Below are 23794 nucleotides of genomic sequence, written 5' to 3' on the forward strand. Positions count from 1 at the left end.
AATTAAGAATACACATTCTTTGGGCAATGTCACCCTCCCCTTGCTCCCTTCCAGTTTTTCCCTCCCATCCCCATTTCGAACGTCGTGTGCAGTGGAACCATTGCTTCATTTGTTCACCCTTTGTTCTTCCACTTCTGTGCCTTCCCCCCTTACCCTATCTGAAACAGAGAAATGAACCAACAGAGCAAAATGAACAGAAAAATAATGGCATAAAAGATGTTTCCATTTCCTGGAGTTCATTTCAATAAATACGATTTTATATGAGCAGAGCGCAGAGGCCTTGCGCCTTTGTGTTCCTTTCCTAAGAGTGTCCTCTGCAGTCCTACTCTGCGTGGGTGCCTAGTCCTGTATCATTTACCATGACCCAGTGTATTTTAGGTCTAGCTTCCATATGTGAGAAGAAAACATGCATTCTCTGAGCTTGGCTTACCTCACTTAACATGATTTGTTCTAGGTTCAACTATCCCTGTGAATGACATCATATTATTTTTTCTAATGGCTGTATAAAATCCGTTATGTTGGGATCCACTCCTGTACTGTAGGGCATCTGGGCAGATGAAATGTTTCTGGGACACGTGTGTTTCTCTTGTCTTGGGAAGCCCACTGTGCGTCCCCTGGCTTCAGAAGTATGAAGATCTGTGCCAGGAACACAGGTCTCTGGGGAACTGAAGCCACCTTGGATCTTGCTGGTCCCAGAAATGTGCTCTCAGCTCCTGTGTTTCTGGTCACAGGGGACCACTGAGATACGAGATCTCTCTTCACGCTGTGCCCAGGTACTCAGATGGCTTCCACACTGAGGACATGCCATTCTTTAGAGAAGTGAACCACATAGTCTGACCTGAGGGTGAGGCTGGTCTGCCTTGTCCCTCGGTGTCCTCCGTGGGTGCCGGGGTCATGGCTGGCCAGCCTTTCCTGCTGCCCTCCTTGAGGGTCTGTGACCCAGATGCTACAGAAAGCCTGCTGGCCCAAAGCACAAACACAGAATGTTCCAATGCCAGCTCTGGGGAGGGAGGAAATAGAAATTAACTTCAGAGCTTCAGATAAGAGACAAAGCTAAAGGATAGAATGAGCTTGGAAGAGAAATCACTTACTGCCATGCAAGGCTTTATTCATTAGCGTGCGTGTCTTGTACCTGTGCCCAGAGGCTGTCTCTAACACCAGTCCAGCCCAGTGTAGACGCTTGCTATGCTGGGGTACGAGATTGGGTCCCTGTGGACCGTGTCTCCTGTGACAGAGTGGCCACCAAGTACAGGTCAGCACGGGGTGATGATCCAGCATCTGCCAGGAGCCGGGCAGCAGCCTGATTATGCCAGTGAGTGCCGTGGGGAGCCAGGCTGGCAGGCACTGCGGGCGCCAGGGGACAGTCCTGGGTCACCGCCACCATCAGAGGACAAAATGCAAAGTATGAATTGAATCTAGCAGGATTGATTAATATTGAACTGACTTTCCCGCCACACCTGAATAACTTTGTGGGGCCGAAGTAATATATTTATTATGCTTCACAGATCACCTGGCAGGGGTCAGTCTGACAATGACACTTGCAGTTACCAAAAAAGTGGGTGGGATGCTTTGGGGACTTGCTGTGGCTACGGGCGCAGCCCCGAGGCCCCCGCCGCCCCTTCCTCTGCTTTACTCCACAAATCCATCTCTCTTTTCTGTTTTGTTTTTGTGTTCATATGAATATTTACAGTTCTTGCAAGGAATACATATCTATGACTGCGTGTGCTGTTCCTCCTGCTTTCACATTGGAAGGGACTACTTCCCAATGCAAAGTAATTGACATTTCTTGAGAACATTGTTGCTGCTTTCATCTATAACTCACTAGTGTTGTTCTATTAAAGCCTTTATATACATTTTTATTATTATGTCTTCTTCTAGCATGAAGTATAATAAATTCATGCTAGCTCAGTAGTAGCCTGCTGTATATCAAATCTTACTGAATTCCTGAAGTGTTTAGCTTTAGATACCTTTACAAACCAACCACGGTGTATATTTATATCTCTAATTAAGACTACAAATTACTTTGCTTTCTGCTGGGGACGTTATTTTTTTTTCCAGAAAAATTGAACATTTTTCCTCCATCATGGTACTTTAAGGCATAGCTAAGTAGAATGCTTAGGGGGAAAAAATCATTCAATTGTTAGACAATCTGTAAAAGCTCAGAACAAAGTGGAACTTGAGAAGAGCTCATCTCAGTCCATTTTAGCTGCTATAACAAAAGTCCTCAGAGCAAATAATTTATAGAGAACAGAAGTACCTCACCGTTCCGGAGGCTGGGAAGTCTAATGTGGTGCCGGGAGACCTGGTGTGTGGTGAGGGTGTGTTCTGGACCGAGGAGAAGGGGAGGTGAGTTCCGGGGACCCCTCATGACATAATGGCCTCTCCCGGCCTTTCAGTACGGTCACCTTAGCAACTAGGCTTCAACAGGAATTTGGGGGAACACAATATAGAGATGGATAGCAGGGACAAATGAATTTTGGGGCATCTCTCTATCTTTTTGAAGATATGTTAATTAGATAAATCTTAGTTTGATTTCAGGCTGAGTCTTTGAGACAGAGATGCAAAAATACACAGCAAAATGTTGTCTGCCTGTCTGTCCGTCTTCGTATCCTCCTCTCGAGTAGCTCTCTAAGAATTACCACAGATAAGGCAGGGTTGCACAGATATTGACTGGAAAACTGCAGACACCCCAGAGCAACCTGGGGCTCTGAAGAAGTCAACCCCAGACCCCCTCCTCCTGAGCCCAGGGCTCCTGCCTGCTGTCCCTCGTTGCCCAAGTCTCCAGGTAGAGTCTCTCCCCATCAGTGGTAGCTTAACACCTCTACCCGCTGACATCTGGTCATGACGCAGACCGGGTTGTGACTCGGTTGACATCCAGAAGGTTCATTGCATCCTGGGAGGAACGGAGATTGTGCTAGCTCACAGATAGAGACTCCTTGCCAGGCCATTTACAGACTGACTGTGTCACATCACCCAGAGCTGGCCTCCACCAGACAGTGGGTGTAAGGAAGCCAGCTCCCTACACCCCACCAAGGACACCGAGCCCAGCCCTCGGTGACAAGCACTGCAGACCCTCCCTTGGGGAATGGTATTAGAGAAGGACAAACCTTAGTCCATAGAAGATGAACAGGGATCCACACAGCACATCTGACTGCCACGGGGGCAGTGCTGCTGTTCACCCGCCCCCAGGGAGGCCAGAGACCGACACCTTTCTCTTCTGTCTGAGCCTCCTTTGCTGTGCTGTCTGTGCTCCTTTGCTACTAATCTCTTGTGATGTCTCCTGGTGGAGCACTGGATGGTCAGACTCAGGCTCTGAGTCTCAGCTTTAGTCTTATAAAGCCCGACTTCTTTGGTCAGGACAGAGGCTTTAGGGGAAAGATAGCTACCTTCTAGCTACCTTCTATTTATCCTCTCTCCATCCTCCAAGTTCTCATGTGCGATCTTGGCGCTAGAGAGCTCTAGAAACCAAATTAACCAAGACCTTATTAATAAGAGAAGAGCATAAAAAGGTTACTAACTTATAGGATCCCCATATGGATAACTTACTAACGCATAATGCCTTAATATTTTAAGTAACTTAAGTCAACATAACTAATCTATGCCCATTCAGCATGTTCTGAGATGGCATGGCCATAATTGCTCAGGGAGAAGACGTGCACATGACATTCTCTGCTTGTCCTACCAGCCTGATCCTCTTTTGACTGAGAATGGGGCACTGATTGCTTATTTCAAACCCCAGTCCTGGGTCTTGAACTCAGGGCCTGAACATTGTCTCTGCGCTTCTTTTGCTTAAGGCTAGTGCTCTACCGGTTGGCTTTTTGGTAGTTTATTAGCGATAAGAGTCTCATGGACTTTCCTACCCGATATGGCTTTGAACTTCAATCTCAGCCTCCTGAGTAGCTAGGATTACAAGCATGAGCCACGGGCCTCACTTCTTCATAGTTTTTTAATGGGTGGTTACTGCTAAGACTAAAGCTTATCACAAAAATTCAGTGATGTGAGGTTCATTGTTTCCTAAACCATATTAACTTAGATGGCTTTTGTCCACAAGCTCTTGGTTAGTAAGAGCAATGAAATTACAAGTTGTTCTTAAATACAGTGACATTTGTAAGAAAATTGTCGAGTACGTCTTGAAGACCAGTGCCTTGGCCTACGATCTTTCCCCGGTCCTTCCCCGGTGGTGTTATTTAAAGATTGTCATGATTTTCTAGGGGAAAGTCTTCATTTACCGAGGAAAAGAGTATGAACGCAGGGAAGACTTTGAAGCTCGGCTATTAACTCAGTTTCCAAATGCTGAGAAAATGAAGACAACATCTCCACCAGGCGATGATATTAAAAACTCTCCAGGCCAGTGTATCCTTTAAGCGGCCGTGAGGACCAGCGAGCTTCGAAGAGCACCGTGCATTTGGGCAGTCAGTGTGCTGGTGGCAGATGGGGGTAGATCTCTCCTACCTGTCCTTAACCCCCTTCCTCTCAGATATTCAGTGTTTCACAGTGAAGCCCAAGCTTGATTTGCCCCCTAAATTTCACAGACCGGTGTCCGAGCAGATTGTGAGGTAAGGATCTTGCTTTTCTTACCAACACAGCCTCTGCTAATAACACTACCTTTTGAATGCTGTTTTGCCTTCCAAGAGCAATAGAAGTTGGTGTGCTCTAGAATCACAGGAGCAGGGGGCTGGGAAGGTGGCTCAGGGGTAGAGCGCTTGCTTTGCATGCATGAGGCCCTGGGTTCGATTCCTCAGCACCACATAAGCAAAAAAGAAAAAAGCCGGAAGTGGCGCTGTGGCTCAAGGGATAGAGCGCTAGCCTTGAGCTGAAGAGCTGAGGGACAGCGCCCAGGCCCAGAGTTCAGGCTCCAGGACCGGACCAAAAATAAAAAATAAAATAAAAGTTAAAAAAAAGAATCACAGGAGCACAGGAGGAAAGGCAATCGTGTGTGTGTGTGTGTGTGTGTGTGTGTGAGATAAAATCTCAGGTGGGGTAGAATTCTGCTTCTGGGCAGAGCCCACGCTCTACCCTGGCCTAGTCTGAGGCATGGCTGATGGCATTGTGCAAAACAGGAAAAGAGGTTCCAGCTCTTGTTCCCCCATCACCTTGCGCGTGGTCATGGCGATTTGTAACTTCATGAGTCTGCTGTCCTGCTCTGAGGGAGTGTGTGCGCCTCTGAATTGCAGCGATATGACAGGGTAGAAACATCTGCCTTTGCAGATGGTTCTTTGATGTCAGTAGTTTGCTTTTCTATTTGATCTGTGTCCTGCTGGAAGAATTAACCTCTTTGATGGCCCGCTGGTCCTTGGGACCTGCTTGCTCTGCATCCTGAAGTGTGCCGGCTCCTTTGGCCTTTCATCATTTCTGACCTTCCATCAGCAGTCATGGAAACCACCGGGCTGGACTGCTTGTGGGTGGCAGGCTTGAGAGAGAAGCGTGCAGCCACCAGGAACTATACAGGTCCTCCCATGCTTTGTCTTGCTGCTCACCAGCACTCAGGATGACAGCAGTTCCCTCTGTAACATCTTTGGCATTTTGGGGGGAGTATGCAAATTCTGCATCCTGGAGAGCTGAAACAAGTATTATTAAAAACAATGAACACAAGCTGGATGCCTGTAGCTTGTGCCTACTACTCAGGAGGCCAAGATCTGAGGATCCCAGTTTGAAGCCAGCCAGCCTGGGCAGGGATCTTATCTCCAATTAAACACCACAATGTTGAAAGTAAAACTGGGTGCTGGTGCCTCTTGTCTGTAATCCTTGCTTCTGAGATCTGAGGATCCCAGTTCAAGGCCAGCCTGGACAGGAAAGTCCATGAGACTCTTATCTCCAATTAACCACTAGAAAACTAGAAGTAGATCTGTGGCTCAAGGTGTAGAGTATCACCGTTGAGTGAAAAAGCTGAGGAACAGTGCCCAAGCCCTGAATTTAAGCTCCAGTACCAGCATACACACACGCGCATACGCAATGAGCACAATAATTTTTACATAAAAAATAACAAATTATTAAATTGTCTAAATACTTTACTAAGTTATTGAATTAAACTCCTAAAGGATTAGTGCTCAAAAGGATAAACACTATTTATTGATTGTGCAAGCCCTTGTCTTTTCCTTTGCATTACCTTTCCATTCCCAGTGCCAATTACCCCCTGAAGACCAGCAGGAATAGGAAGAAAGGGAAATCTCAGGTGATCTTTCTATCTACCTACATTTCTCTCATGAGACCATCAGCTGCAGGTCACTGCTGGGAATGCTTTGGCCTTCAGTGTTTGAGACAGGACACCATGTCTAAAAGAAGATTGGCTATTTTTCAGGTAAAATTTCTAATGATTATCTGTCTCTACAGTTTTTACAGGGTGAATGAAGTCCAGAGATTTGAATATTCACGGCCAATCCGGAAAGGAGAGAAAAACCCAGATAATGAATTTGCGGTAAAAAAAAAAAACCACACACACACAACATATATCTATGTATTTATTATTTATTCACTACTGAAGCAAACTACTCCTTCCCTACCCCTTCCCCACCCCCCAAAATACCCTTAATTCTACCACTAAAAATGCTTAGGAAGAAATGTAGTCTCAGGACTACCACAGACAATATAGAATAGGATAATTTTGATAGATGATATATTGGCAGATGGTGGATACATAGATGATAGATGCATAGACATGCAGGTAGATGGCATATAGAACATAGACAGACAGACAGACAGACAGACAGATCACAAGATGCCCAAAGCTATGAAGGTGCTGTGTTTGTTTCTTTGTTGGCCTTCCTGCTCACCCCAGTCACCCGTATCCCTGGTTACAAGTGTAGACTTCCCAGGCCTTCTCCAGTGACAGTGGTCAGATGAGCTGGATCTAGAACAGATATTCACACAATCCAGAGCCCAGCCTCAACCTCCCTGTAGCTCTCCATGCTGTATCAAGGATTCCACCCAGTGCTGCACTTTACGGGCTATGTGATTGTATTATGGACTGTGCACATTATGGTTTGTACAGTTGTGACCCTAAAGATTTCCAGACATTACCAAATATTTGTGTCTTGTTGCCAACCACGGCATGAGTATCATGGAAATAGTAACGTATGTCCCCTTAACCTTTCATGATGGATACAGTGCTCATGCACTTGGACCAGTCAAAGTTCAAAGCCAGCCAGGGCAACTCATTCACAAAGTTTCATCTCAACAAACGAGCTGGATGTGGTGGTGGGAGATGGAAGGCCTTGGTCTCAGACAGCTCCGGGCAGTAAGTGGGAAGGCGTACTTGAAAAATAATTAAAGCAAGAAAGGGCTCAAATGGGAGGCCTGCCTAGCAAACAAGAGGCCTTACATTCAAAACTCCACAGAAACTAGTTATTTATCCAAACCGGCATCACGGATTCCATTGCTAACATACATCAGATGCAGCAGCTCTTAAGAATGTGAACACTTCTTCCTCCTGCCCAGACGCCCTCCCCGAGGCTCCTCTGTGTGCTCAGATCGTGGGATCCCTTAGCCTCAGGGAGCCCTAGGGAGACCAGCAGCACTGAAATAGCTTTTTGGCTGCAGGCTGGCTGGCTCTGGAGTCAGAGGTGAATGAGCACCTGTTCCTGAGCCAGAGCAGAGCTCCAGCGTGTCCCCCAGGGCTGCCCCAGGGAGGGCGTCCACCTCTCTCCCCAGGAGTCCCCAGCTTCCTCATTGCCTGTCCCTCCTCCTAGAAGCCACCTTGGGGACATCCCCCCCTGCTCTGAGGCCAGTGTATTTGGATAATAACTGGAGCCTGGAGCTGCAGGAATCCTAAAAATCTATAACTCCGTTCTTGTCAAGATTGGTTGCTGTTTCTTGGCGAATGCCAGCATCCTGGCTTTCTTGGTTAAGTGGTGCCTGCAGCGAGAGACACCGTCTGGGCGCACGCAGTACGGGCACGCTTGCCAGGGTAGCGGATGGCTAGGGAATGTGTACCTTGAACAGTTACACTTTTCCTTATGCCGTGCCTTTTGGCTTCAGGATTTACACATTTCCCTCCCATGTCTCCCATCTGGAGACGTGTGTCTCCTTAACACTGTGAGGAAAAGACACAAGGAGGTCAAGCGAATTGCCAACGGGGCGTGCCGCGAGTCACGGGGCGCACCGCAAGACGGAGCCGAGCTAAGAATAACTGAGACTCCTAACGTTCTGAGCTGTGCTAAGCCTCAGAGGTCAGCCGGCTTCTAGATGTCTCTGAAATCCCCTGATGGCCCCTTTTAGGCCCTCACATAAGATGGTTGCGTGCTTGACAAAGCCCGAGGCTTCCAGATAGTGTGTGCTGGAAAGCCTCTTCTTCAGGGAGCCTGGTCGCCTCAGGTCCCAGGGCTGGTGGCTGAGACTTAGCTGTGACCACTCAGATCTCTAAATCTTAAGGAAGTCCTGCAAGCAAGGGCATGTAGGGGCACACTGATATGGCTGGGTTAGGAGGAGCTGGCCAAAGGCCCAGGATGGACCCCGGGCCCTGTCCGGGTATGAGGTGGGGAGATGCAGGCAAGTGTGGTAGACCAGCTCCCCTCTTGGGCAGGTCCCCTACGGAGCTGGCCTGAGAGACAGAAGCCCACCTCTGTCCCCAGGTGCCCCCCCCCCTTTTTCCCTGGACTCTCAGAGGTTTCTAAGATCCAGACCAGCTTTCTAGAACGGTCATCCATTGATCTCTGTCTGGACTCTTGTTAGCAGACTCTGCTCTGGGAAGAGGGAGGGAACGTCCAGAACAGTAGTCTGTGATCCAAAGTTAGACAGGCCCAAGCCAGCGGTGGCACGAAGGGTTATGGTTTGCCCCTGGCGCTCAGCTCAGCCGTGACGGGAAGAACTGTGCTTGGCATCGCACTGTCCTGCCATGTGTAGTGTACCACTTCACAGAAATACCTGTTACAAAACGGCACTGTGGGTTTTGCTTGGTTGGTTGGTTTTCCAGTCTTGGGGCCTGGGTGCTGTCCCTGGGCAACATTTGTTTGTTCATTTGTCTGGGGTCCTGGGGCTGGAACTCCTGGCCCAGGCACTGTCTCTAAGCTTTTTTGATCAAGGGTAGCACGCTTCCACTTGAGCCACAGCTCCACTTCTGGCTTTTTTGGTAGTTTCTTGAAAGTCTCATGGACTTTCCTGACTGGCTGGCTTTGAATCGCAATCCTCAGATCTTAGCCTCCTGAGTAGCTAGGATTATAGGCGTGGACATCTGGCTTGTTTGTTTGTTTTTGGCAATACATGGGGCACCTCCAGCCTTTATTTTCTTGGTGATTTCTGAGATGGCATCTCACAGTTTTGCCCTAGCGGGCTTGGCAGCCGGTATGACGCCACACACTGCCATGCTGAGCTGTAAAAAACAAAATTCTTGTAGTAGTACTGGGTTTTGAACTCAAGGCCTTGCAGTTATTTGGAGGCTCTTTTGCCACTGAACCTCCAGCCCTGTTCTACTGCTGGTTATTGCTGAGATGAGGCCTCACTTCCTGCACAAGTGCCTGTCTGATGACCTACCCACATTAAGCTTTCCTTCACAGTTGGGATTATAGAGGTGTGCCACCACACTCAGCTCTCAGTCTCAAGATACTTTCTGCCTAGGTTGACCTCCCATGTCACTAGGATTACAGTGTGAGCCCCCAGTGCCTGGCATACTCAGCTTCTTATTAGTTCACATAATCTTGCGACCTTTATGCCTAACTGGCCCTGAGATACATTTCTCCTGATCTCTACCTCTAGGATTACAGAAATGAGTCACCACATTCAGTGCTAAATAGTATTTTTGTTTAAAATATGCATAACATGTCAGATACAATACTTTGTAAGAAGTCTTGAAGGATGGATACTAAAATGTTTAGCTTTCCTTGTTTGCAGAATGAATAACTTTCTCCCTTCTATTTCCAAATCTTTATGTTCACATGTAAATACAAACTACTTTCATGTATGTGTGTATGCCTGTACTGGCTCCAAATGAGGGGCTGGGTACTGTTTGTTCGTTCTTTCTCTCAGGCTGATTCTCCACCACTTGAGCCATAGCTCCATTTCTGACCTTGTGCTGATGCACTGGAGTTAAGTTGAGATGGTCAGATCTCAGCCTCTAGAGTAGCTAGGATTATAGGTGTGAGCCACCAGCACCCAGCATATTAATTTGATTAAAATGCAGGCATTCAATATTAGATTATATTAAATCCTATCTCTTAAAGCGCCATTTGAGTTTCTCTTGAAACCTCAGTAAGACTTTTGCAAAACTCAGTTGAAATCTTCTCAGAATTTCTTTCTTTTCTTTCTTTCTTTCTTTCTTTCTTTCTTTCTTTCTTTCTTTCTTTCTTTCTTTCTTTCTTTCTTTCTTTCTTTCTTTCTTTCTTTCTTTCTTTCTTTCTTTCTTTCTGTCAGTCATGGGGCTTGAACTCTGGGCCTGGGTGTTGTCCCTCAGTTCTTCAGCTTAAGGCGAGTGCTCTACCACTTGAGCCATAGCATCACTTCCAGTTTTCTGGTAGTTTACTGGAGATAAGAGTTTCACAGACTTTCCTACCTGGGCTAGCTTTGAATTGCGATCCTCATATCTCAGCCTCCCAGTAGCTGGGATTACAGGTGTGAGCCACTGGTACCTGGCCGAATTTCGTTTATGGAAGAGGGACCCCACTTGTGTTTAGAAGGACTGACATCTCCCCTGCTCTCCTGTTATAGTCTTTGCCATACACATGAGAGCTGGGCAATATTGGCCCTGAAAGAGACCACTCTGCAGTGTGCTGTGCTGTCAGGTGGAATCTGACTCCCGAGAGCCCCATCCATGGCTCATGCCTGCCTGGCCCGGACACAGCAGGACCTGGTTCTGGAGGAGACCTCCACACCAGAGGGCAGAGCGTTCCCCTAACCATGTCATGTGTTCTTTTCACAGAACATGTGGATCGAGAGAACCATATACACTACAGCATATAAGCTGCCAGGGATCTTAAGGTGGTTTGAGGTCAAATCTGTTTTCATGGTAAGGACACCCTTCAGAAGGACCTGCTACTACCCTGCCCTGACCCACCCTTCCCCCCAGCTGGAGCCTGGTGGTCACTGTGGCTGGCTGCAGGTCCTGTGGTCAGGTCACTATGTGACCTGTTGTGGAAGGGTCAGTGTCCCTTCGCCCAGCTCCAGCCGGGAAGAGCCTTGGAATCCCACGCACCTCACGCCCGCTGCTAAGAGCAGCCCCAGGACCTCTTTCTCCCTCCTGCAGTATTTCATTTCAGTCATAGCTGTGATGTTTTGACAGTTTCCTCCCTTAAGTAAATGAGAAGTTTAAAACAAATTCCCATTTACATAAACTCCTTACCAGATCTTTCTTCCTGATGGTTTTTATTACCATTTACATGACAAACAACTTAATTAATAGTACTTGCTCATTTCAAGTAAAAATAGCCTGAAAATACACCCCTCTCTGGGCATTTTTTTAAAGAATCATCGTTTCCTTCTCCCTCGCTTTATCCTGCCTTGCTGTGGGGCAGTTCCATTTACAAGAAGCTCACATCGCAATGCCGTGGGACGGCTGCATCTCGTGAAGCAGACTTGGGCAGCAAATGTCAGGTCACGTGTACCAAAGTGTCATGGCCCACACTCAGAGACCTGTTTGAAATATGTTGTTCTTGTTTGTTTGCCGTGTGTGTGTGTGTGTGTGTGTGTGTGTGTCTGTGTGTGTGTGTGTGTGCGTGCATGTACATGCACCGAGGCCCTAGGCACTATCCCTCAGCTTTTCCACTCAAGGCTAGTGTTCTGCTTGAGCCATAGCTCCACTTCTGGTGGTAAATTGGAGAGAAGAATCTCGTAGACTTTTTCAGCCCAGATTGGCTTCAAACTGTGGTCCTCAGATCTCAGCCTCCTGAGTAGCTAGAATGATGGGCTTGAGCTACCAGCACTGGCTGAAATACATTTTTATCTTTGAGTCTTCACTGGACTGGATCCTGCCCCTGGGGATGGTACTCACCATTTCGCTCTCAGTGAGGCCTCCTGAAATTCTCTTTCCAGCCAAGCCCACCCTCCTCCTTTGTGCACGTGGGCTTGAGCTCTGGGCCCCCTCCCCCATCTACGGGCCTGTAGGAAGGAGCCCTGGGCTCTTTGCGTGCCCCTCCTGGGGACATACTCACTTTAGCTTAGACAGGCCTTACGTGTAACAGTAGGTTATAAACAGGTACCGATCCGGATACTTCTGCCCGCATGGCTTCTGACACCTGGGATGCTGGGAGCCCCGCGGCTGGGATGTGGAAGCTCACTGACCAGCAGGTGGAGGGAGCCTGGGCTTTGGTGAGGGTGCTGTTCAGGGGAGAGCAGGAAGCCTGCCCCTCCCCCCCAACGCCGCTCCGGCCTCCTCATCCTCGTAGGTGGAGATCAGCCCGCTGGAGAACGCCATCGAGACCATGCAGCTGACCAATGACAAGATCAGCAGCATGGTGCAGCAGCACCTGGACGACCCCGGCCTGCCCATCAACCCCCTGTCCATGCTCCTGAACGGCATCGTGGACCCCGCCGTTATGGGAGGCTTTGCAAACTACGAGAAGGCATGTGACACCCCTGTCCTCCTCCCCACCCTGCCCCGGGGCAGGCTGAGCCTGCTAGTCACAACTCCCAGAGCACGAGAGCTTCTCCGTGTCCCTGAGCCACCTCAGCAGACCCAGGGCTCATGGCAGCCCCGGCGGTCTGCAGGGATGGAACGTGAGGCCAGATGCCAGCACCGAGCCGTCATCCTCAGCCTGAGAGCCCCAGTGGCCCGTCCACACCAGGCTAGCTTGGAGAGCAGCCTTTGGGTAGCTTTCAGCTGTGGGATGATTAGGCCCCACTGATTCCACTGGAGAGACAGACAGAGGTCTCCAGAGGTTTAGACAAGGATGATGACCCTGGCCAAGGAGCTGGCCCGCTGATCTCGCTGGACGGTAGCTCGGTAGGAATGGGCAGGAGTTGAAGGTTGTGGGCTGTGGACTAGATCAGTCTGCCTACGTGTGGACTCTGCCGGTCCTGTGCTTCTTCCTGTGGTGGTTTTCCCGATGCAGCCACAGCACAGCTGAGCAGTTGGCCAAGGCGGGTTTGCTCATGCCAGGTGTCCTCATAGGCAGTGCTTCTGTGATCTGCTCTAGAGAAAGACTGAGGCAGAAAGGCCAGCACCGGAGATAGTGCTATGGGGGTGGAGAAAAGCAAGTCAGGCCTTGGCAGGTGTAGGGTGGGGACTGGGAGGGCCGTACTCACTGCCGTCTAGCAAGACCAAGCGGCTCAGGCCAGCTGGAGATTTGCTGGGCTCTCAGGAGAGGATGCCATCGGTGAGTGGCCACTGTGGCTGCCCAGACGCTCTGTCTACCACTTGTGCTTGACTTCCTTCCCTGGCCTGGCGAGGGGCCTAACACTGAGTCTGCCAGGAGCTCAAGAGGCCAGGGTGGGGCCGTCTTACGCCCAGCTCTTCTCCCTAAGGCCTGGTGTGTAAAACCCCATGCGGGATGAGCTGCTACTCTGAGCACTTCTGTCTCTTCACAGGCCTTCTTCACAGACCGGTACCTGCAGGAGCACCCTGAGGCCCACGGGCAGATAGAGAAGCTCAAGGACCTCATAGCCTGGCAGGTAAGATGTCTCATGAAATCCCCGCACCGCCGAGGCTGGTGTGGAGGCCTCTGGACTGAGGTCTGAGTGCCTCTGGGTGAATTCCCAATATGATTCCCTCAGATAACCGCCCTACACCACCCCCACAGTTCACTCTCAGCTCAACTCTCAGGCTGCACTGTCAACTTGAACTCCCAGGAAACTCTCTTGCAAACATGCAAGACGTCTTGGCTCCCCTTGGTATCTTAGCTGCTAGGAAGTCTTTGTGGTGGTACAACACAAGAACATCAGGGAGAGCCCAGAGCCCTGGAGCCCCAGCCCACCCAAAGAAAGGCCCGGTGTGATTGCTGAAGTCCTTGAGAAGCTGTAGGTTGGAAGCCGCAGGCAGCCTCGCTCCCTCTGCTCGGAGGCTGCGAGCTGGGAGTGGCTTCTGGTCTGTCTGCTTCCCCAGCTTCATTCTGCATATTATTTCCTTCCCATTCACTCCTGGGACCCCTGAAGAGTGCCCTGTGCTCCGTTACCCAACCATGATTTCTTTGCATGGAAAGTAAGCCTCTTGTTGGGAGTGGTCCTTTAATACCATGATTAGACAATAGATAGATAGATAGATAGATAGATAGATAGATAGATAGATAGATAGATAGATAGATAGATAGATACTAAATGTTGAATGCTGTAGACACTAAAAGATACAAAACTCAAAACTCCTGTGAATGCTGTAACACAAAAAAAAAAACTAGTTTGGTCTGCAGAAGTTCTATTGATTTTCCCCCCCTGTAAGCTTTTACAGCAAATTGGATTTTTAGAGTTTTAAGTCCTATCGAGGAAAATAATTTGTTCCCTAGAGAGCAACTTTATGTCAGCCTTGTGCCATCACCCCTAATAACTATATTAAAGGAGGAATTCTGAAGCAGCTTGCAGGAAAGTTGAACCAGTTTTCTAGCAACTTCATTAAATCAAAGGGGGAGGGAAAATACATATTCAGAACATCACCTGTGATTTTGTTTCATTGGCAAATGTTTTGGAAACCCCTGTCTTCATATCAGCAATTGAGTATTGTGTTCATTAAAAACCGGAGCGCTCGGGCACTATCAGAATGCTCTGTGGTGGTTTTGTCCACTAGCTGAGTTGGTTTGAGGTTTCTCTTGAAGCTGTATGGGGCACAGCAGATTTCCTCCCGGGAGTCCCAGGACTTGTGTGCGGTCTGTGTCACTTGTGTACGTGTGCAAGCCACTGGTCTCCCATGCCCCCGCAGCCCTTGGTGGAGGCTGGCGGACTGGCCCTGGCAGTGCCTCCGTTCTGTGAGCTGGCTCTGAAGTAGAGTGTGGTACTGACTGAGCTGCCCGCACCAAGACCGAAGTCAGGCCAGGCTGTGAGGCACGTCCCGCAAGGCCCGGTGCTTTCTTCCCACCAGTGCACCTGTTGTTGCTGAGTGCTGGGAGGTGAACCTAGACAGCCTCCCATCACACTGCTGCCATGCTACATATTTCTCCTTGGGCATGGGTAAGATCAAACTGGCTTGTCACCACCCGCCTCACCCCCCAGCCTCTGACAGGAGCCGTCCCCTTGGCTAGGCCTGGTGCCCTCAGAGCCTGAAGCAGGGATTTCACATGCCCCGCATCGCTGGCCAGCCTTGGGTGTGGGTACCAGGAGATCTCAAATGCATCATTCAGCCTGCAGGCTCCTATTGAATAGCTAGAGGTAGACTCTGGGAAAGTCCTTGCTTCTGGCTTTGGGAAGCACCTTAGAAATGCAGATTCTGGGGTCCTCCTACAGCCAATTAAGGTTCTTGGGGTACACTTGCTGGGCCGTGAGGTAATCCTTAATGGAGTTCAGGAATTTGCCTGATTTTAAATCATAGCCATAGCAGAGCCACCAAACTAAAGGGCCTTCAAAGACCATTGCAGGCCCTAGGTCTGTGTCTTCTCTGTGTAATTTAGGTGCCACAGAATCTTTTTATTTCCATTCATCTACAATCACAGCTGTAGTTGAGCCCAAATAGTCATAGCCCTGAGGCAGATACTATTCTTTCCCTTTTTTGGGTGGGGGGAGGAGGTAGGTAGGGGAAGTACTGGAGTTTACACTTAGGACTTTGTGCTTGCTGGACTTGCTTGAGCCCACAACTCCAGCCTAGCTTTTTGCTGGCTATTTTGGAAATGGAGTCTTGAGGACTTTTCTGCCCAGGCTGACTTCTAGTCACAGTCCTCCAGATCCATCCTCCTAAGAAGCTGCGTTTACAGCCACCAGCACCTCACTCTAAGAAGGTTTTAGCCAGTCCACTTTATTTGCCAGATTGTAGTTTAAGTAGTACCAGTGCACAAAATAAGTACCCTCCACAAAATAAGTACCAGAAGCTGGTAGCTTCTTTAATGCAAAGAATCTGACCAATAAAAGACTTATTATAAAGACAAAAAATAACCAGCAGAGAAATGATTAGATTGCATTTTGCTCATTTGAACAAGGTCATTCTAAAATGCCGCCGGGGGCTAGGCTAGCAGTCCTCACGTGGAGATGGCGTTCCCGCCCCCACTGGCCTTTGCCCCCCGATAGTTACAACACATTTGCCACGCTCCTCAAAGTTGTCCCAGCATGCCTTTGCCTTCCCCCAAAGCAGAGGCCAGAAAACAAAAGGGCTCCACAGTGAGCACTCGCAGTGCTAGCCATGAATGCCGGGGAAGCTGCCTCTGCGTGTGAAATTCACATGGAACATTACGATGCCCGTCTATGTTACAGTCTCACCTACGCAGTGTCCCAGAACGGGACAGTTGGGTTGCCTTGGGTTTAGTCCAACTGTCAGCAAAACCCCCTTTAGTGCTAGTGCCACCTGAGAGCAGGCTGGGGACCGTGTGGACAGGAGGGGGGGGGGGCCGAGGGGCTCAGGGAGCCCCCCTGGAGTGCCAGGAGAACCAGCAGCCGCGGGGTATATACGGTATAAATGTCGACGAAGTGCATCTCACAGGTTGACTCATCTTGATAAGATTTCTTGAATTTGCTCCCATAAAATCCAAGTGCCTACTTATTATCTCTCTTCTTGATAAATGTGCTCCTTTAGATTGGTATTCTGTCCTATTAGGAAACTCTGCTTTTAATCGGTATTTCTATTTAATAAGAAATGAGTGAGAGGCAGCCTCTTTGCGCACTGAGAAGTGTCTAGTGCCCAGTCCGCGCAGGTAGCTATCTTCTACCTTTAGACACGTTGGGCGGGTGTGGGGAGCAGAGGTCAGGGACGGAGACCTGTTCCCACCTCTGCTCAGAGGGTCTGTGCGGCCGAGAGAGTGACAAGGCTTCTCGGGACGGCAGGAGAGGTCAGAGCCATGGCCGCTCTCGGGGATTGAAGTGTCGGCATGTATGTCTTGTGACAGCAGTGTTGGCAGAGAAGAGATTATTTTTAGTCTTCGGGATGAATAAATTTAGTTTTCCTTCCTACATCAGAATATCCAGTGGGACTCTAGATCACGTCATTAGATTCTCGTGGTTTAGAGTAGGGTTCTCAATTACCTGTAAAGACAATATTCTTAACTAAAAATTGTTGGCCTCCAACGTGACCCTTTGGTCACAGAAAAACATGCAACTGATCAGATTCCAAGTGCATTTCTTCCCCAACGCCAGTGAAAAGCGCTGGGGAGTTCCCTCTGGGCCAGCAGAGCATAGGAGCCCAGCAAGGCAGTGGGTCCCTCACCCACCTGGCCCCGGCAACACCCAGTGCGCTGCGTCTAAATATCTTGGTCTTTGGGGGTGATGAGAGCTTAATCCATCAGCTTGATTTAGAAACACCAAGCAGAAGCAGGTGCATCTTGTATCATGCCCTACCCCCTCCTGAAGTGCATCGCTCTCTCTAGACCACACACCCCAGAATCGGGACCATGAACCTGTATGTTTTTCAGATTCCGTTTCTTGCTGAAGGGATCAGGATTCATGGAGACAAGGTCACAGAGGCTCTCAGGCCGTTCCATGAGCGAATGGAAGCCTGCTTCAAGCAGCTGAGGGAGAAGGTGGAGAAGCAATATGGCATCCGAACCATGGTAAGAAGGGTGCCACGCTGGGCTGTGCCCGCAGTGGGGAAGCTGGGTGTGCACGTGAGAGACCTTGTCTGTGAGTTCCCCACCCATCCATCTACCTCCTTCCAGAAATGGGAAATGTTGGCATGAGTCACCGTTCTTGGATCTGCTCCAGTCACCTGCTGGGCAGTCGGCCCTCGGTGGCGGCACTGTGGACAGAGACCCACGTCACCCAGCAGGTCTCAGGCCTCCAGGCACGCTCCACCCGCACAGGGCAGCACACGTGTGCCCAGTCCATGGTCAGCCCCTACACACGGGAGCCGGGAAGGGAGGAGAGAGGAGGTTCTGAGGCTGAAATGAATGCCAAAGGCACACCTGCTGGATGAATAGAAATGGTCCAGGCCCAGAGGGAGGCGGGAACGGAGCGGCGGGCCAGAGGCCGCATGGACGCAGGCGCGTCAGGGCAGAGGAAGGAAGGCCTGGCCTCCAGTGTCAGGAGGCCCCTCAAGGGCAGGATGATGGGAGAATCTGGCCTTCTGATGAGCCGGTGGAAAGTGTCAGGGCTGCGTCAGGAGCCTGACAGAAGCTGCTTAGGATTTTTAATAATGCAAAAAGCTTTGCAGTAGAAGTGATCCAGATGCGCTCCTGCCTCCCTGGCTAGGCCCTGCGTCCAAGGCTCAGAGCTGGCGTCCTGAGACGAGGGTGTCGGGAGTCCTGGGCCCAGGTAGTCAGCAGCGCTCCGGCTACAAGGCCAGCAGATGGGAGCCTGGGACAGACAGCCCAGCAGGAGGCGCAGCAACCCAGCCTTGGAAGCAGGGTGCTTCCCTCCTCCTCCTCCCCCTCGCCCCATCTTCCTCCCCCCCTTCCCTCTTCCCCCTTCTCTTTCCCTCCCTTTCCTCTCCCTTCTCCCTCCTCCTTCCCCTCTTCTTCCTCCTCCTCTGCCTCCTCACCCCTTCCTCCTCATTCCCTTCCCCCTCCTCCCCATCCCCCTCCTCCTCACACACTGAAGGACCCCCGTGTGAGTCAGAAGCGTTGAGAATGCTTGATGAGCTCAGAGCTCGCAGCTCCTTACAGTCAGGGCTGAGAGGCTGCAAGAGTTGCAGAGTGTGTCGGAAGGCAGCCCTTGAAAAGTTCCTCCCGACTCTTAATTCTTTCTAGAAACAAACACTTGTGTGATCTTCAAGTTTCCAAGTGAAAAGCTTCCTGTTTTGACCATCGTTTAGTGCCTATCTCTGAATCCCAGGCAGGTGTCGGGCTCTGCCAGGCATCGTTCCTGTCCCTTCTCTGCTGGGGCGCATTCTCCGGGTGAGGACGCAGGGGCGGGAAGCTGGGGTGAGGGGTCTGTGGGGGTGAAGGGCATGTGTCTTCTTGAGGACAGCGTCCTGTGCTGCACAGCAGCCTTCTCCACTGGAGATCAGCCCTTTCTGCGGCAGCCTCACCCCCACCACGCCTCCTGCCCATCTCTGCGGAGACAGTGGGACTTTGGGACAAAACCCAAAAGAGCTTTGTCTCCAGGAGCTGCCTTCCTGAATTCTCCACCCAGGGACCCCAGAGCAGGGCTTTATGGTGGTCTCTGAAATGCAGCAATAAAGCAGTGTGGAAGGTTTCTTGACTGTCTTACCTTCTTTGGAAATTTGCAAGCATCTCGGAATACTCAGAAAAGCAATAGTGTATCACCCTGCTTCCAGAAGGATGGATTTAAAAATAAAAAATGCACAGAAAGGACATAAACCATTTTGTCAATGTTTCTGAGCCAGCCTAAGCCTCAGAAAGAAGATTCAGACGCCCTCTGACTTCATAATGCACAGCCTCTTGCCTTGCTCCTTTGTCTGGCCAGTCTTAGAGCCCCACCCAGCCCCTGCTTGTGGGACGGGGGCTCAGCAGGCCTTGGGGACCCTGGGGAGGAGACGGAGTACGATGCCCCTGCCGTGGCCGCTGATCTCACCAACGCGCTGCACGCAGCTAGAAAGCATCCCTGCTCCCATGTACTTCTTCCTTCGAGTCCAGTGAGGGACCACGGGACCTCGCCTGGCTCCGCTGTCCTCTGCTCTGCTCCTGTCCACCTCCCAAGCCACCCAGGGGCCCATGAGCTGAGCAGACTTCCAAACCCATGTCTGCAGCTGCCTCCCAATGCCTGCGGTCTGCCTGGCTCCCTGCTCTGGTCCCCCCGGGCACGGCCCAAGCAGCCGGGTGAAAAGCCTGAGTCTCCCTGACCCCTCAGATCAGTCCTGGTGGCATCTCTAGGCGGGGCTGGGCCCCGTCAGCTGCCTCTGCCGCCCAGCAGAGCCTGACCGACCCCTACCCCCAGACCCTGCCACCTCCCAGCAGGCAGCACGACACCGCTGGCATGCGTGTAACGTGGAAAAGCGTATTTTCAGAGAACTGTACACCATACCTTCTCACTTCCTTTGCGGGTCACCTTGATGAAATTCAGCTGATCCCACCCCGCCATGCTCCACGGTGGTCCGGCGTTAAGAAGCGTCATCGCGGCTCATCTGAGCGTCACAGCCTCGAGGCTCTGGGTAGGGGCAGAGGTCACTCCGGCTGTGAGAACTGAAGGGAGCGCTTGCATTTGATGCAAGCACAAGCCCTGGGAGCCAGGTGCACTGCCGTCTGCCTGCTCCAAGCAGGATGAGCCTCCCTCCACCATCCGTCCAGTGTCCCCATGCAGGACCCTGGAGGGGAGATGGCGCCTTCGTGCTCAAGAGGAGGTGGAGAGCGGCTCCTGGCTTCCGGCAAGGTCACACCTTCTAGCCCTGCTCCAACACTGGCACTGCGGGCTGTGGGCCAGCTCTGCTGGCGCTGAGCTGTACCTATGAGGACTGAGGAAGACTCTGCTCGCTTCAGCGGAAAGAAGTGAAATTCCCGTCTCTCCGTTTCTAGACGTTTTGCTCACTCAAAAAGGAAATCTGAAGCAAAGAGCGCAGTGAGCCCACGGCCACTGCCAACACATGGCCTAAGCATGCAGCCCCGGCCGGGGGCTCCCCTTCCTTTACGGGGCTAGTGGGTGCCCACAAGACGTCCCAAGGGAGGTTCCTGGCTCTTGCTGATGGTCAGCTGGGGGTTTGGGGGCTGCTTTGCTGCTGCTGCCTGCGAGCTGGCACGAGGCCGTCCTCCCCCCTGGTATCTCTACCTCCTGGTCCCTGGCTGCCTCCCTCCGGCATGTGCCCACGGGCCCTCAGCGGCCGTGAAATCATTTCATCACAGACACGGATGCCAGCATGGTCAAGGCTGTGTGCCATGTGCCAAGACCCCGCCCACATGTCAAGCGTGGCGAGTTTCCTCTATTTCCTTGGCTGCTGCTTCTCTACCCGATCAGGTGGCAGAGTCACAGAGTGATTGTTCTCCACGCCACAGGAAGCAGATGCACCCACGGTTGCTGGCTTCCATGCTTTCCCAGCCTGTGTCCGGAAAGGCTGGCAGTGGAGCCACATCAGCCACAGGTGACTCCGGGGAAGGTGGAAGGCAGCCCCTCCCCGGATGGATGTTCGGAAACAACCACCTTTCCCCCCTCCGTCCCCACCTCTGACCCCGTGGAAGAAACAGGCAGGGGTAGTGTAGACTTGGGAAGACAAAGGCTGTCACGAGATCGCTTCAAAGTCCCTGGAGGAATCAAGAGATAGACAGGATGATGCTGCCCGGGCCCAGCGCGGATCTGGGGTAGCCTTGGAGCCCTTAGGAACAGCAAGGACACAGAACAGAGTCCACTGGTCCAGAGGCTGGTGGAGGACCCCTTCAGCTGCCAGAGACGGTGGTGTAGACGCTGCGTCTCCTGATGTCGCATTGTATAAGTGTTCTCGACAAGTAACTCTCGCCCTGCTATTCGCTTATGAAGCTGGTCGAGCACAGTGGACATCTTCACAGGGACGACCACCACCCCATCTCTGTAGCAAAGTTCAAACCCCTCTCTACTACCCGTTTCTGGTGCCATGTTGCTTTTACCCACTGGTTGGCAAACTTAGGCCAGTTACCTGCTTCTGAGAATACAGTTTTATTGGTCCACAGCCACCTCCTTTGCGCAGGTTTGTGTCTGCCTAAAAGACTACATCCGGGGTCCTCTGCAGAGGGAGTGTGCCAGCGCCTGCCCTTTTGCAATCTTGGACTTTCTGTTCTAGTTAGGATCACATGTTCAAGAAGCAGGCCCACTTTTCAGGTGTTGGAGTGAGCGTCGGGAATCTGTGATGGTTCTTCCTTACCTCTGGTGACCGGCTGGGCGGGGCGTCGGTGTGGGCTGGGAAGAGGAGAGGGAATGCAGGGCCACATCTGTGCCCTAAGGAATGTGGCTTCCCTGTTTTCCAAGGAACTGCTTGCACAGCAGCTGTGGTTCCCGATGTGCCAACATCTGGCTTGGTACAGGTACCCGAGCCATCCCTGGCTAATTAGGTGTTGACAAATGCAGCATCTCAGTGAGACTTGTTGTGGTAACGTACAAGGTGTCAATGAGGGAAGAGAAAAATTCTACACTGACACCATTTCTTCTGTGTGCATGTGCCAGTCCTGGGGCTTGAACTCAGGGCCTAGACACTGTTCCTGAGCTTTTTTTTTTTTTTTCCCTTGCCCAGGCTGGCTTTGAACCATGATTCTCATATCTCAGCCTCCTGAGTAGCTAGGATTACAGGCGTGAGCCACCAGCTCCCAGCCCTGAGATCATTTCTCCCTAGAATGTGGCCTTAGTGGTCTCCCGGGACAGAGGGGGCACCTTACCCATCACAGCATCGCTCATAGGAGGAGGCCACCTCTTCTGCATGGAGTGCAGTCTTCACAGCTCCACACAGCTTGTGGGAACGTACCACACTCACCTGGAAGTACATTCTAGATGTGAGATGCTACTCCAGCATCTAGCCTCAAACTTCCTGGTCAGTATGTGCTACTGAGGAGCAGGTTGGTGCATTACAGCCTCAGAAAAGAAAAGTGCATTTAAACTAAGGTCCTTCCTTATATTTTCTTCATCACTGGGTCTGGCTTTAAAGAAGCTGAAGTAATGACAGTGCCTGTCCTCAGGTTCCATGTGTAGTATGGATATCAAATCTCTCTCTCCCTCTCTCACTCTCAGCCCTCAAGCCTGGATGACAGAAGAGGCAGTCGGCCACGCTCCATGGTGCGATCCTTCACTATGCCGTCCACATCCCGGCCTCTGTCCGTGGCCTCCGTCTCTTCCCTGTCGTCCGACAGCACGCCATCCAGGCCAGGCTCTGATGGGTGAGTACGTTCAGCAGGAGGGAGTTGGGGCAGAGGAGGACTTGGGGTCCTCACAAAGAACACTGTATCCTGGGACTACTTCTTGCAGCTGAGGATTTTTTTCATACTGGATATTCTTCCTGGAAACTGAGACCTTCTGAGACTGAATGGCTATAGTGCCCAGAGTGATACTCCAAGTCTTGTGATGGTTGAGGGAGAGTCCTCCCACAGGGAGCACTTCTGGAAAAGGCATCCGTGCACCTGCGAGTCCTCCCCAAGCACTGGGGCATCATCGGTGTTCTTTACCCGAAGGCCCTGCCGTCCCGTGGACCTGTTCTCTGTGCATGCTCTGCGTGCTCTGCGTGTGCTCTGTGCATGCTCTGCGCGTGCTCTGCGTGCTCAGTACATGCTCTGTGCATGCTGCGTGCAGGCAGCAAGCCAGGCTGGGATTGGATGGCCCTAGGGTGACACAGCCTCTGTGTCCTCACCAAGATGGCTGACGGGGCCACTCTTCTAACCTGGGTGTGTGTGTGTGAGAACAGCGTTGCTTGTTCTTATTTCTAATGAGGCTGTTGTCTTCTAAAGGGAAAGGTGAACCCTCCTGTCCCCTCCTTTCCACAACCGCCCTGCAGACACAGAATTGCCGCCCTTTCGTTCGTTTTCCATTGTACTAAAACACAGATGCCCCCAAATTTACCACAATGTTGAGTACACAGTTTATGAGAGTGGAGGGTGGCTCAAGTGGCAGAGCAGCAGCCATGAGGGGAAAAGGCTGAGGGAGAATGTAAGGCCATGAGTTCAAACCCCAGCACAAATAAGAAGCAGTACACAGTTTGGTACATCCTCCACAGTACAGTCGCATTGTGTGGAACCACGGCCACCAATTCTTTTTCATCTTACAAAACTTAAACCACACCTGCCCTTCCCTCTCCCTCCCTCCCCACCTCACCCCCCACCCCGTAAATACCACTCCACTGGGTGCCTCTGATTTTGGAGAGTCAAACACACAGTTGGACGGGTCACAGGAGGGCTTTGGGGCCCCGTCCAGGGGCATGTGAGCCCCAGACACTCACTGGAACTTTGTTGTTAGCTGACTGTTGGAGGGA

At 51.1% G+C, this 23794-nt stretch overlaps 1 protein-coding gene across 1 annotated transcript in view; it reads left to right on the top strand.

Annotated features, from left to right (window-relative positions):
- Positions 1 to 23794, top strand: part of Dock1 (dedicator of cytokinesis 1) — a 439069-nt gene that overhangs the window by 402327 nt on the left and 12948 nt on the right. The window contains exons 41-48 of the mRNA XM_042701327.1: positions 4212 to 4353; positions 4478 to 4556; positions 6331 to 6415; positions 10847 to 10933; positions 12309 to 12485; positions 13450 to 13533; positions 17397 to 17534; positions 22564 to 22709. Coding sequence (XP_042557261.1) covers positions 4212 to 4353; positions 4478 to 4556; positions 6331 to 6415; positions 10847 to 10933; positions 12309 to 12485; positions 13450 to 13533; positions 17397 to 17534; positions 22564 to 22709 — 938 coding nt within the window. The remainder of the gene's footprint in view (positions 1 to 4211; positions 4354 to 4477; positions 4557 to 6330; positions 6416 to 10846; positions 10934 to 12308; positions 12486 to 13449; positions 13534 to 17396; positions 17535 to 22563; positions 22710 to 23794) is intronic.

This window comes from Dipodomys spectabilis, unplaced genomic scaffold (assembly GCF_019054845.1).
Source record: "Dipodomys spectabilis isolate Male_0828 unplaced genomic scaffold, ASM1905484v1 ptg000289l, whole genome shotgun sequence".
NCBI lineage: Eukaryota > Metazoa > Chordata > Mammalia > Rodentia > Heteromyidae > Dipodomys > Dipodomys spectabilis.